At 43.6% G+C, this 15,061-nt stretch overlaps 1 protein-coding gene across 1 annotated transcript in view; it reads left to right on the forward strand.

The window, feature by feature from the left end:
- Positions 1-15,061, forward strand: part of ARID3B (AT-rich interaction domain 3B) — a 46,594-nt gene that overhangs the window by 20,804 nt on the left and 10,729 nt on the right. The window contains exon 5 of the mRNA XM_074965976.1: positions 12,202-12,385. Coding sequence (XP_074822077.1) covers positions 12,202-12,385 — 184 coding nt within the window. The remainder of the gene's footprint in view (positions 1-12,201; positions 12,386-15,061) is intronic.

Raw genomic sequence — 15,061 nt, forward strand, 5'->3', positions numbered from 1 at the left:
CTTGTTTGGTGTTGGTGGCAGGGGGATGACAGCAGACTGGTAACTAACGTTGATGCTGGAGGCCTGATGTGAAAAACAAATAGCAGATTTCACAGGAGCTACTGAAGAGCTCTGAGCATGAAAAGACTTGGCCCTTAGTGCCGCTGCTTGGAATGTACCTAGAATGTGAAGCCATGAAATGGGCTTAATGCAGATCAAATGTGCAGGTCTCATCAGCCTCCGAGCACAGCAGGTTGTCACAGAATACTCCAGCTGCAAGTGATAAAATGGCCCTTCAGTTGCAGTAATGATGGAAGAGGGAAATGAGGGGAAAGCTGTAACTCTTCCTTTGTTGGGAGATTTTTTTGGGTATGTATTTAAGTGAATTGTTCTCTCCATAGCTGTGACCCATGGAAGGGGTCCAGACAGTCCGGGTGACTGTTGTGCAGAATAAACTTTGAACTGGCTCAACAATGTGACCAGTCTACTGACTTGGGGGGCTCGTCCACATGAGACATTAGTGCATGGCAAGCCTGGGTGTAAATCTACAGTGCACTAGCTTACTGCACAGTAGCATCCTGCGTGGACACTGCTACAGCACACTAAAAGTTCCATAGTGCTCTTGGATACATTTGTGTTTCGAAGTGTCCATGTGGGACATTACTGTGCAGCAAGCATGCACTGTAAAGTCAGGCACTGACCTGCCGTGCACGAATGTCCCATACAGACAAGCCCTTATCTTTACCTTGCTTTAAGTTGCTGCACCGCCCTCGCACTCTCCCCTTCTAGACTGCATCTTCCACCTCCCTTCACTGTGGGAGGGTGAAAGGTTGGGAAGGGCTTGACTTCCAGCTCTGCTGCAAAAGGAGAGAATTTTAGGGATGTGAATGTTCATATACAGCTAAGTATGGCACTGAGCAAGCCTTCTCACATAGTTTTGCTAGTGCATCTCAGTCCTTAGCAGAGAATGATAATCCTAGCAAATTGTGTAGAAGTATTGTGGCATGGATAAACATCCACAAAGCAGTAGGTTTTAGACCTAACCCCTCTGAAACACACTTGCAACTTAAAATGTATCCGAAAAACAGTTCTCCAGAGAACTGCAAACACCTACAACACTGCACCACCTACAATTCCTCCTCTTTTACTTAAGAGGGGAGGAGATGGAGGCGTAGAAAAGGCTGGCAAAAGAGATGTGTGTGTAGTGTAGTTATAGCTGAGTCAGTCCCAGGATACGAGAGACACAAGGTGGGTGAGGTAATATCTTTTATTGGACTAAATTCTGTTAGTGAGAGAAGCACACTTCTGAGCCACACAGAACTCTTCTTCGGGTCCTGAAGAAGAGCTCTATGTGGCTCAGAAGCTTCTCTCTCCCCCACGAACAGAAACTGGTCCAATAAAAGAAATAGTTATTTCTGTGGGCCTTTGTTCTGCACTTCATAGAATCATACAATATCAGGGTTGGAAGGGACCTCAGGAGGTCATCTAGTCTAACCCCCTGCTCAAGCAGGACCAATCCCCAATTTTTGCCCAGGATCCCTAAATGGCCCCCTCAAGGATTGAGCTCTCAACGCTGGATTTAGCAGGCCAATGCTCAAACCACTGAGCTATCCCTCCACCCATTTAGTCATTTCCTGAATGTCCTCTAGTATGAAATCTTTAGCATCTTCAGGGTCCACTTTCACTGCATGATTGATCTCATTATGCTTTCCTCTTGGATCTGTTGGAATTTTGTTTCACTGACCAATGAAATATACTCGGATAGCACTCTGAAGTATATTTTACCTTTTTCAGAATCCTCTTAGTGCATGCCTTACACTGGGTGTGTCCACGTTTAGTGTAGGTAAGTGCTAAGGAACCCAACCCAGTTGGTCATACTGATGCAGTCACAGACTTTGCATTAGGTACACAGTGATGGTCTTCCTCACGACACTCCTCTCTCTTCTTCCCCTCCCACCCTGTTTTCACCATGTTGCCATCAAAACTTCTTGGAGGTGTTCTAGTATAATGCAGCTATCCTATTGGGATTATCACTAGTGTTTTGCAAGAAGTTACTCTGGAGAAATGACTGTGTGTGGAAGAGAACTAACCGAATATTGTGGTGTAACACTCTGAGGCAGCCTAAGAGATTGCATGTATTAGCACATCGGAAAAGGCTCCTTTTGAAGGAAGGCTGTTTTGTTCATTTAAAGTACTGCCTTTGTGAAGATCTCATAAACCCTCTCTGATTGTACAACTCTGCTAATTCTGGTCAAGGTTACTGCGTGACCTTGGTTTTCCCAGGTGGGTTGGCCATTCTGTTTTTGATGTGCATATACATAGGAGGGACTTTGTAAGCCTGAGCATGTGGTTTTAATTTTTTCCTTTTAGATATGGAAATAGTTATGGCAAATACATGGTATTGACAAAAGCATTTACTGATGGATTCTTCTATCTATAGGCAACACTGGTGCTTATCATACACATGTCCAAGATATACCCCCTCCATCTGCCCTTTCTCAACTTCACAAGTTTCTTTTGCTCCTGCAAGGATATCTTGTTTTCTGAATAAAATAATGTAATTCTCTAAATTGGGTGTAAACTCTCCACTCCTATTGTCAATGTTAAGCAGACAGAGTAAGTGATTTTAGAGCAGATGTGTCTCCTAGCATGAAAGCAGAAGTTCCACAGTGAAGAAATCTCCCTCAGCATGCTACTCCAGAAAGAAGAGTTCCCAGTCATTGCTCTCAGGAGAGATGATTCGTGGGCAAATAAAGAATAAAACACGTGGATGTTCTGAATTAAATTAACAAACCTCTGTTCTATGCTACCTGGACCCTGAACTGTATAAAGCTGACTTCAGGATTTATTTCAATCTCTGAATTGGCTACTTATTTTGGCCAGTTGATCTGATTTAAGGAGCTGAGAACTGTGGTTTCCTGTGTAAAATGATGGATAGGTGTGAAGCAGGGCACATCATTTACTAACTGTTCTCCCCATTATTGATTACTTGTTTGTGTGTTAGTTGTATATGCTTTTATTTATATTGCATTCTTTTGTAGGGGCCTTGAGCACTTAAGGAGGGAAGGATCACGCTGTATATGATATTAATAGAATCATAGGGCTAGAAGGGACCGCAAGGGTCATCTAGTTTAACCCCCAAATCACACAAGGAATTTGTAGCAAAGCAGGAAATTGAACCTGGATCTTTCTTGTCCCAAGCTAACAGCCTAGCCACTGCACCATCATTCGTCTCATTAAGGTTGCAGAGTTAGTCACTCACGTTAGGAAATTCCAGAATGAAAATCACCCATTCAACCTTAATTCGGACCCCTTGTGCATGTGTGTTCATATACGTCTGTGCTCGGCATCACAGTGGATCCTGGTAACGGGGAGGAGCACTTGCTGGGAAAGTCCTGCTCGTTGGAGAATTTAGCTGCCAAACTTGGACAAGTCTTTCCCGAGCAGAGATTTTTCAGAGACTTCTAACTTGGCCAAATTTTCCTGCGGCTGATAAAAGGCACAGCTGTGACATGAGAGACCCCCTGCCAAATATTAAGTCCCCTGCTCCAAAGCAGGGAAACATTAACTTTTAATACTGGCAAAATGTGTTTTTTCCCTAATCTTGGAACAGCCTGAAACTGTGTTTTTTAAAAAAAAAAAAAAAAAAAAAAAAAAAAATAGCTTGAGGCAAACACCCAGCATGGATAACATCAAAGGTTAAAAAGTTATAAGCAAGTGAAAACGGGGTCTTACAATGGGAAGTTTTGAGTATTCGCATAGTAGTGCTACCAGTTCTACCTATAATTAATAGGAAATTAGAGTGGAAGTTTGTTTGTTGCTGGACTCTAGAAGACTTTGTTTTAAACTTATCCAGAGTTAAGGTAACTAATTGTTAAGAACTTTAAATATTTACTGATTGGAGTTGGGGAGAATAACTCCTCTTAATTGGTGTGAATGTGTTTCCACATAGTTTGCTTTGTATCCCTCCGTATAATATGCCAATCTGACATCAGTCTTCTCTTAAAATAACCAATTTAAGGACTCCCTATTAAGCTTCTCCCTGGAATGCAGAATTGAGGATGTAAAGTTCACTCCTACCTGGCCATGAGCATTTAGATTTTGTGAAGAGTTAATCTATTGTCCCATAACCCGGATATTAGTGTTCCAAATCCTTTCCTCCCAAAGATCTTCTTTATATTGGTACTTCCTAGTCATTGCGGATGCTCTGGGCTCTCTGGCTTCCTAGCTGACTTGGCAGCCTGTTTCTAATCAAGTGATTAATGACTCTTGCTGTGTTCAAGCAACTCAAAACCTAGCCATTTGGATACTGTGGTGATGAGGGCCTTACAGGTACATAGGCAAATACAAAAAGGCAGAACTGTTTGGCATGCATTCCAGACCCTCTGCCACAATCCCTGTTGCCCAGCTAAGCCTAGTTGTGGCTGTATGTCTGTTCCGCTTCCTTCATTCCTTTGCATTTCTTTCAAACGTATTCATGTGTCCACTTTGACTGGTGAAGAAGAGTTCATCTCCCACCTCTGCTTGTTAGTCCAAAGGTCGTAGGGGTGGAAACCCCACCAGTTGCAAAGCTGTTCAACATCTGGCAGAGAAATGGGGAATAGCAAATCTATTGGACCCAGCTGTGTCAGTAGCAGTTGAACAGTGGGACTTTATTTGATCTTAATATGAGGAGCAGTAAATTTCCATGGGACCTCGACTGGGATGGGAGTGCACTTGGCACTGGGATGTAGTAGCCCCCTTCCCCTGAAACTTAAAATGGTTGGAGGCTTGGTCACTATAGTAGGATTGTGGTCACTGGGAAAGTGTGCGCACATGCCAGTTAGGCTGCCTCCGGCTCAGCAGCTGAAATCTGATAAGGGGCCGCTAACTGTCAGTCTCACTTATTGAGGAGGGAAGCAGAGACCGATGGCATTTCTAGGGGTCCAGATAAGAACTGGGCCTCCTGTCAAATAGAACATGATTAATTACCCTCAGTCCCAGCTCCTGCTTTGATAGGAGTTTCTGATGATCCACAGGCTTGCAGATCAGGTGGTGACATTCCCATTGGGAGGTGAGAATGCCCGCTGTGGAAATGCAGCAAACCTGGGGAGAGATTAGATCAGTGATGGCGCTGGCAGAGAGAGATCCTTTATTCTCATTTCCCCATAGCTGCTTTTCTCATTTTAACGTCGGCAGCTTACGCAACAGAGGTGACAACGGAACCTTTCATGTGGAGGAACTGGGAACAGTTTGAATGACTGCTGCATGCAGGGTCCCTGGTTCAGCACAACCAGCCCTGCTTAAAACCCTGGATTTTGTGCTTGGAGATGATTCCAAGTAAAGCAGGAGCCTGGAATGGGGACTTCTAATGTTAATTGCATATTGCTGACTAATTTAATCAATGGACTCCATTTAGAGAGAAGAGGAATAACAGAGGGATAGTGCACATGTAGAAAGTACAACCACATTCCCCCTTCCTCCCCAACTAATTTAGTTTTCGTTTTCATTTCAAGATTCAGTTCCTGCTTTCCTCATTTTTTAAAATCTCCACAGGCTTGCTCCAGCCTGTCTCACAGGCCTCACCCTCTTCCTTCTCCATTCCCTGTGATCATCTGGTGCTTCTGTCCTACCCCTTCACGCACTGTTGGTCTGCTCCTCCGCTGATTCTGAAGTCTAGAATAGCATCTCTTCCCTCATCTTGTATCTGTATGGAAGTTGTTGACAATGGTCTTCTGTTTACCTATTCATTTCTCTCTGTAACTCTATGAAGCATTTTGTTACAGTTTGTATGAAAGACATTCTGAAAAATATTATTGCATGGTGGCATCCTTATCTAGTGTGTGTCTCTCTAGAAAGGGAATCTTTAAAGAGGTATGAGGGAGAGATTTAAAGAGTACATCACTAGGAAGGGTGTGAAGAAATTGCCCAGGGAATCGCTGCGACAAAGGAAGGGTAATGACCTCTCTTTAATCAAACCAGGTTAAAACTCCCAAACCTGGCCGAGAAACAATCTCTCAAAGAAGTGTTGGCACAGGGTAAAGAGGAGAAGAAGGATAGGTCGCTGCTTTGGTTGAGTCCCAGGTTAAAATCCCACAAAGACCAGCCATCCTGAGGCATGTGTAAGGGGCGGGAGGAGGGAATATTTTGCTCCAAAATGTAGGTCTTGAAACACGTGGATAAATTACATTATCCCCAGTTTACAGATGGGAAGATTGAGGCACAAATCAGTAAAGTGATTGGCCAAAGTCATACAGGAAAAAGGCAGGAGAGCAAAGAACCCAGGTCTTCTGACTCGCTCACCAGTGCTCTTTCCATTGGACCTTGTAGACTCCTGGCCTCCAGTTGTAAGAATACCTGTTAAAAGAAAGCTTATGCTCAAATAGATTTGTTAGTCTCTAAGGTGCCACAAGTACTCCTTTTCTTTTTGCGAATACAGACTAACATGGCTGCTACTCTGAAACTTGTTAAAAGAATACTTCCAAGGTTCTCTTCTTCCTCACTCCCCACACACCTCTCCAAAATTAGGAAAGAGCAAGCCAATTACTCAGCCCCATATGCTTCTCAAACAAGGGAGACATTCAAAACCATCAGAATAAAACCTTTAAGCTTCTGTGTATTTATTCAGTTACATTCTCTTGAAGGTAAAAGAAGGCTTTCAGAGAAGGGAATGGTATGGTTGGGAAGAAGGGGCTGCAAAGGTGGCTCGGTCATAACTACAGTCTTGATTTTTTCAAGAAACCCCAACTATAATTACAACTTCCTCCCCTTCACAAAATCCACCTGCCTACGGGCTGTTTGGTGGCTTCTCCTTTTTCATATCCTCAAATTCAGGTGTCTTGTGGAGGATTTTGAAAGTGAGAACAACTTTGCCCCTCCCTATTTGTCCATCCATCTCCAGAGATACCTGACTCAGCCCCCAGCTTGCTTACTTCTCCCACCCACATTTTCATGCTTTCTACAAGCTTGCTCCAGGAGCGCCCTGGCCGGATTGATCTAGAAGAGCTATCTTATCCTGTAAATCCTGCCCACCTCTGCAGTGATCCCTACACGTAATGGCTAGGTTGTGGGCTAGTCAGGGAAAACCGATCTAACCTTTCTTTTAAAATATAATATATACAAAATATTGAGCCATTTTAAAATCTTGACTCCCATTGTCCTGCCCTTGATCCTTTGTCATCTTAGAGGATAGAGACAATCTGCCTGGTTTTATGTACAGCATTTAGCACAGCAGAGCCCCCATTTTCATTGGGGCCTGTGGTCACGACTGCAGTATGTAGACATTTGTGTTCCTCAGAATCCCATCATGTCAGTTGAGCAGCAACCCTTTTCCGTGGGATACAAATGCCTCTCCCTGCTGTTTATTATAGTGCCTAGGCCACAGTCTGATTCTGATTACTCGGTATCAGAGGTGAGGTGGCCTGGGGTTGTATAGTGGGCTCACTTCAAGGGAGGAAAAGGTAGTCATTCCTGCAGCAACAGTGTGGAGAGGAGCCCTGCCACCCCTTCTCTGATTTGAAGGATACCCCAAAGCCAGTGTAGCGGCTGCAGAAGGCGTTTTTGTGAGCTGGTAGAATAGAGGGAGACAGGCTGGAAAGTACAGTAAAATGAGTTTGCCATCAAACAGCAACAAGTCTTATGCTGTGCCCCAGGTCGGTGACCTTTCCCTCTGGAATTCTCCCCTCTGACCTCTGGATCATTAATCCTGATGCTGCCAGATGACAGTAATCCATCATTGGCCCTGACAAGGCTTGCAGCCGACTGTGAAAGGGTCCGCTCTGCTCCAGCCTCCTCCTGTCCCGTGATGCTACTTGTTTTTCAGCCTTTCGTGTTCAGAGCTGGAGGTTTCCAATAAAGACTTTATCACCTTTCCCTTCCTCTGAAAGGACTGGGGGAGGGGCTCAAAGAGCAGCCTTTCCTCACTTACTGTCTGTGTTTCGTAATCAGCTCCTGTGAAATGTGCTTTGCTCTGGCTGACTAAACCAGTGGAGAGCACCCAGAGCTTACGGGAACCCAAAACACAACCCCTGTTGCATTCCCTAGCTCATGCAAGTTAAGAGAATGTTACTCAATGTTCTCCTTTTATGGAAAGTCCTGTAGCATTTCATAGAAAATGACCACTTCCCTCTATGCTGTGGTTTTAGCTTTCCTACAGAATGTAACAGAAAGGGTGTCTCTCTTGTAAAACTCTGCAGGATGGTTAAAGAGAATCCATTAAAAATCTCATTCTGTGGGTTTTTGGAGTCATTTTTTTATAGACTCTTATAGAAGTTCCTATAAGGGTCCTAAGTATCAGAGGGGTAGCTGTGTTAGTCTGTATCCACAAAAAAACTGAGGAGTGCAGCGGGACCTTAAAGACTAACAGATGTATTTGGACATAAGCTTTCGTGGGTAAAAAGCCCACTTCTTCAGATGCATGGAGTGAAAATTACAGATACAGGCATAAATATATATTGGCACATGAAGAGAAGGGAGTTACCGTCTCTAACTCTAACCTAACTCCCTTCTCTTCATGTGCCAATATATATTTATGCCTGTATCTGTAATTTTCACTCCATGCATCTGAAGAAGTGGGTTTTTTACCCACGAAAGCTTATGCCCAAATGAATCTGTTAGTCTTTTTAAGGTGCCACCGAACTCCTCGTTTTTTCCATAAGGGTCCTGTTTTTAAAAGTTATCCAGAGGAAGAGGGTATTTCCTGGTGGTTACAGCTGGGTATGGGAAGGCAGATTTGGGTTCTGTTCCTCCACTAGCTTTTTTACTCTGTGCCTCAGTTTCCTCATCTGTAAAATGGGGATAATATTTTCACAATCCCTCTGTGAGGTAGGTGAATGAATTCATTAATATATGTAAAGTACTTTGAGATCATGGGTTGAGAGGAGCTAGAGAGGGTGAAAAATTGTGATTTTGGCTAAAGCTGTTTCAAAAAAAAATCTGTAATATCTCAGTATTTCCCCTTGCCAACCCCTTGTTTTCCTGAGGAACCTTATTAATGGCCCTTTCTTTCATGTTCCAGCTGTCCCATCTGGCCACTGTCCAAGCATAGCTGGATGAAAGTCCCTTATGAGCGAGCTAATACTATTCTCTAAATTGGATTGGGGAAGAGTGGATGGTTTTGAGCAACACAAGATGGTCTCGGGGGAGGAGGAAAGAAGTGGGAGGAGTGCTCCAGTTGTGCCCTCCCCTGTCATTGTTGACCAAAGAACTGGGCTCTGATATGGACCGTAGCATCATCAGTGCAACTTTTGTAATTATCTACTTTGTTGGAACACTCTGGCATTCCATTAAAAGTGGCCACCTTGTCAGAAATATGTGTCCAGCAGTAAAGGGGTTAAAAACAAACTCTCTTCCTATTTGTGGGGTGGGATGAAAGAGGGATAAATAAGATTTTTATTCACACACCCTGCCCTGCAGAGAAGTTGAAAGTTCCCAGTTCAGTGTCTGCAAGTCCTCCAAGGAAAATAAGCGAACAAGTCATTGACATAAGCCACCAGCTCTATTAAACGAGGGCTGTGGCGAGAAGGTGGAGCACATGCTCTTGCCAGACTGTTCCTACAGAGTTTTCTAGACGGAAATGCTGTCTCTGTCTGCGTGGAACCTTTAACCATGCTAAGTGAACTTCTTTACAAATCTTAACACAGTTCAAGCTGACTTAGGCCTTGTCTACACTAGAAAATTGTATCGCTTTACTCATCCTGTTCTAGTTAAAGTGGTATAACCCCTCTATGTGGACACAGGTCTAGCAGTATAAAGGTGCTTGCCGTATGGGAAGAAGAAGAAGTTATCTTGGTATAGGGCATATTTATGCTGGTATATTTGCATCTACCCTAGGAGTTGTACTGGTGGAACTATACTAGTAAAAAAAATAAATCACACCCTAACCAACACATTTATACTGTCATAACTTTCAAGCGTAGACCAGCCCTTGGTTTAAACTCTGACTGGCTAATTAGGGTGAATGGGGACCAAACACATTTACATTGTTTGGGAATGATTACAGTCTTGGTCCTGGAGGGAACTATAGGATGCAAAATGAAAGCGGCAGATGAGATACCACTGATAGATAACAGGCTGGCATTCCTGCTTTACAGGTGCTTCCCCAGTGGCAAGAAGACAACTAAACGGGGATATATGATAGATGTATACAGAATAGTTAATGGTCAGTCCAGGGTTCCAATTTACCATCTCCCATAATACAAGAACAAGGAGACAACTCAGTACAACTGAAAGATAGCAAGTTTAAAACTAACAAAAGGATGTCTTTTATATAGCATATAATTAACTGGTGAAACTCCGTGCCAGCAGGTATTGAGGGGAAAAGGCATAACAGGATTCTAAAAAAAGATTACACACTTGGGGCATTGGGAATGTCAGTGGAGTTTACATGGACTCTTACACAAAGCAGAATAAAAACCATTTATAAGGGCTATAAAGTCTTTTGCTCTATGGCGTATACCATATGCCGCTGTTGGGTGTTGGAAGAAATCTCCTCTGTGGGCTAATTATTTCACAATTGTCCATTACTGAGTTTCTTATGCCGTCCTGTAAAGATTTTGGTACTAACCTGTGTCCTAGACAGGACAGTGAAATTAGATGGATCATTGCTTTGATCCAGTATGGCATTTTCTATGTAATGAAATATTTGCCATGCCTACATTTTTCTTTCTTGTTAGCTAGATTTCATTAGTTTCAACTTTGAAATCGCAGCTTCTTACTTTTAAGTTCTGGGAAAGGGGCACTGGCTGGTTAAAAATCAGATTTTCATACCTGTGTTAACCTGTGAGTTTACTAAAACTGAACAGAACTTTGTCCCACAGCACTCTGCAAAAGGAAGCCTAGAGTCTGAAATCTAATGTACATTTCACTCTGTATGCTGATTGTTTACTCAGTTTGGACAATGAAAATGGATTAGTTAGTTTCACTTTCTGGCTCTCAGGCACTAGTTTCTTGCTATTGTATTTGGGTTGCAAATGCAGCAAGGGAAGGTCTGCAACGTTTTCCAGAAAACCCACTTAAATGGAATTTTTTAAAAGAAATCAGATTTCAGTTGATCTTCAATTTCTGTTAAACCTAATTTTAGAAAGCCTAGATGTTGACTCTAAATCAACTGGGCAACAACGTCCCTTTAAACACAAGCTGCGGGAGGGAGTGGGGGGACTTAACATTTGCAAATGTGCTCATAATGCATAAAATAGCCAAATTGTGGTTGGAGGTGAAGGAGACAGAGTGCTGGAGTAAGCGTCCAAACTCCTCTCGCTCCCTAATCACCCCTCTCCCCCCCAAAAAGAGAGGGGGCAACAGTGACATAGTAATACAGAGTATCAGAATTCAGCTTCCCCATGCTTGTAGTGGTTGTGGTGGGGAGGCTGGAAGCAGTGCAGCGACAGCATCCTACCCCTTAGAGCGGGGGGATCATCCACTGACCCTCTCTGGCTTATGCAGGAACAGTTCTGATGGACTCTGGAGGCAGCTGTAATCTGGCTTCCCTCTGCCAGGGAGAGCGTCAGCACCAAATAAGGAATAAGAGAGAAGAGCTTAAAATGGGAGAAGGGGGTTAGGATCACTCAAGGGAGGGGAAACAGGAGTAAGACCAAAAGTACTGTACTAAGAGTGTGAGCAGAAGCAACTGCAAAAAGGGAGTGTGGCTAGGGGGAGAGTAGATCTTAGCCAAAATATCATCATTCCCTTCCACATCTGCTCTCTCATATTAAGTACAGAAAATATAAAAGAGGAAGAGAACATTCTGACAACCACTCAGAGAATCCTGATGCATAAGCAGGTCTTGTTCTTTGCCAGGAGCTGTTTCGTGGGTTCTTCAGCTCCCTCATGAGCATGAATGAAACAAATTGTTGTGTCTAGTAGTGCACTGGGAAGCTCACATAGATCAAACCTCTGTGCTGCTCCTCTGCTGTCTTTCACATCTTCGGTCCTGACTTGAAAAGCCCTCTACTTCCCCTCCCCTGAGTTTGCCTATTCCACAAGTTGCTGCCTAGCTGCATGTTTTGATTTGTCTGGTAATTGCTTTTGCCTGCAGGAAAGGATTTTCCATGAACAGGACTTGGTGTGTAGCTAAGTCGCTCTCATTTTCTTGCCTACAGAGCGCATTCTGGTCAGGTTACAAACAAGATTGCCTTCATTTCTCATTAGCGGGAAGATCAATAGCTCCAACCTGCCTGACTGTTTTCTTGTCCTCATTTTCTGTCTCCATGATCCCCTCCCTGCCATCCTGTTGTGATATTGCAGGAACTCCCATCAATCGGATCCCCATCATGGCGAAGCAGATCCTGGATCTCTATATGCTCTACAAACTGGTGACTGAGAAAGGGGGGCTGGTGGAAATCATAAACAAGAAGATATGGCGGGAGATCACCAAAGGCCTTAACCTGCCCACCTCCATCACCAGTGCAGCGTTTACACTTCGGACCCAGTAAGTATAGAGCCCTTCTGCATGCAACAGTAGGAAGTGGGGAGGGGGAAAAGTAGAGAGGAGAAAGGAAGAGGGGGGATGAGGGGAAAGAAATAAGCAAATTGTCCCCTTCTATGGCAAGAATGGACCTGATCGGTTGTTTGTTTCGACCTTCCTCCACCTTGTTCCCCACAGTCTCTTCACCTCAGCTTCGTGCCACACCAACCCCTCTTACCTTCTTTCCCCCTGCTCTGCCCCCTCACCTCCTTTCTCTTCAGTGATCCCTCTCTCTTCAATTGTCTTTCTCTTTAGCTGATCCCCTCCAAACTAAATCAACCTCCACCCCTCCAAAAGTAATAATCATGGAACGACCATGCCATTTGTTGCAATCACATGGTTACCCTTTCCCCCACCCTGTGTCTGGTCTGGTAGATTGTAAGCTTTGGGGCATGGAGCATCTACTGCTTTGTGTTTGTGCAGTGCCTAGCATGATGAGGGCCCATTCATGGTTGGCCTAAGATACTAGTGTAATAAACATTATAAATAATAATAATCAAATAGTCTTCTGAGTTTCCAACTTGTGTTTTAACACCTAGATATTGTGGTAATTGCTCCCAGCCCCATAAATACTTAATATAGATTAGATAGGATAGCACTAAATCTGGGGAGAGAGGAATAGAACTGGCAACATGGAGGCAGGCAGAGGTGGCTTCCTAACATTTTTGTTCAGGCTAAGAGGCAGTGTGGTTCAGTGACTTGAGCAGGGCACTGGGAATCAGGACTCGGGGATTCCCAGCTCTGTCCCGAATTCATTATGTGACCTGTCCATCCCTCAGTTTCTCATTCTGTAAAATGGAGATACTCACATATTTCACTGATGTTCCTAAAGTGCTTTGAGAGCCTTGGAAAAGGCTCTATAGAAGGGTAAAAAACAATTCCCCATCTGTAAAATGAAAATAATGATACTGACCTCCTTTGGAGTGTGCTTTGAGATCTACTCATGAAAAGTGCTGTATAAGAGCTGTGTGGTGGTCTTATCACTGGAGCAGGAGAGTAGTAAAGTCTTTTCATTCTAAACTGCTTCTCCATAGCTTGGGAATTCTTAGAACGTGCCTTTTCACTACACTTTTCCAGGCGTGGCCTCTTCCCAAAGTGATTTTTTTTTTTTTAAAGCGTGGACAAAACGTGTTCGGCCTCTTTTGAATACAAGGAGAGTTTGGGGGTTTTATTACGTTTTTTCAAACAGTCAAAACAGCTGGGTATAGAAAGTTGAAATGTGGCATGAAAACAGCTCTCAGTGAGGATAAGTACTTGTGAGTGTTCAGTCAAATTTAGTTGTGCCCAGGTTTAAAAATCTCATGCCTAGTACAGTTAATATGGGATTTTTCACCATGTTCTTAAAGCACACAGAGAAAGAAGGTGCTGCTGGACCCTGTGCAACTAATTTAGGAACATAGTGAAAGATACACTGAAGGTGTAGATTCATAGATTCCAAGGCCAGAAGGGATCACTGTAATCATCTGGTCTAACCCCCTGAATAACACAGGCCAGAGAACTGCCCCAAATAATTCCTAGAGCTGAGCTTTTAGGTCATGATTTAAAAATTGTCAGTGATGGAGAATCCACCACAGCCTTTGGTAAGTTGTTCCAGTGGTTAATGACTCTCATTGCTAAAAAAGAACACCTTATTTCTATCCTGAATTTGTTCAGCTTCATCTCCCAGCCATTAGATTGTGTTCTGCTAGACTGAAGAGCCTGCTGATAAATATTTGTTCCCCATGTAGATATTTATAGACTGTAATCAAGTCATCCCTTAAATCTATAACTAGGTCTGTGACTAAATAAATTGGCTTCTGGCAAGGGCTGCATGGGAGCTTTGGCCCCTATCCTTCTGAAGCTTGAAGGCGCAAAAGGGCTAGGGACCCCTAATGTGCACTAGATCAGTTGCCTAGGTGGGAGCCCTCCTCTGATGCACCTTGGGAGCTTGGCAATTCTTTGGGCTCAGAGAAAGGAGAATTTCTCCGGTGACCCTCCCTATGGCCATTCAGGAAAGCATCTCCCTCCTCAGTTGCTTGGGCCAAGGGGGCACCAGTAATCTAGTCACGTAAGTTCAGATAAGGGAATTCACGTTGCTTATGTCAGTTTTCTTCCAATCAGAAGAGCTTTGCTGTCTCAGAGAGTGAGGTGCCTGCTCTATTTTATTGTTCTTTTCTACGTAATTTATTTAGAACAAACCCTAAAACCTACCAAAGAAATTCCAGGAGAGGGGGGCAAAACCAAGAGACGATTATGGTTGAACAGCTTATCACTCGAGTCAAGCAATTTGAAAGTTAGAATTGATCCCTTAACTCTTCCCTTTGTGCATAAGCATTCAAATTATGGTCTTTAATTGTATGACCATGCATAATTTCTTAAAGACAGTACTTTGTCACACACTTTCTTTCAACTTCCTTAAAGTTACACGTGTAGCATCATGTAGTACGGTGCTGTCCTCTGCAAAGGCTGGACTATGAGTCCATGAAAGTCATCTGTTTGAAAACGACACCTGACACCCAAACTACACAGCTGGCGGCAGACTAAGCATAAGACCGCAAAGCAAAAATGAATAGTGGTTGGCAGAGTTAGGTCTTCAAAGGGCCCAGTCCTGCAAGCACTCCTGAGCAATGCTTAGTACCATGAGAATTCCCATAATCTACT

The sequence above is a fragment of the Natator depressus genome, chromosome 10 (genome assembly GCF_965152275.1).
Source record: "Natator depressus isolate rNatDep1 chromosome 10, rNatDep2.hap1, whole genome shotgun sequence".
NCBI lineage: Eukaryota > Metazoa > Chordata > Testudines > Cheloniidae > Natator > Natator depressus.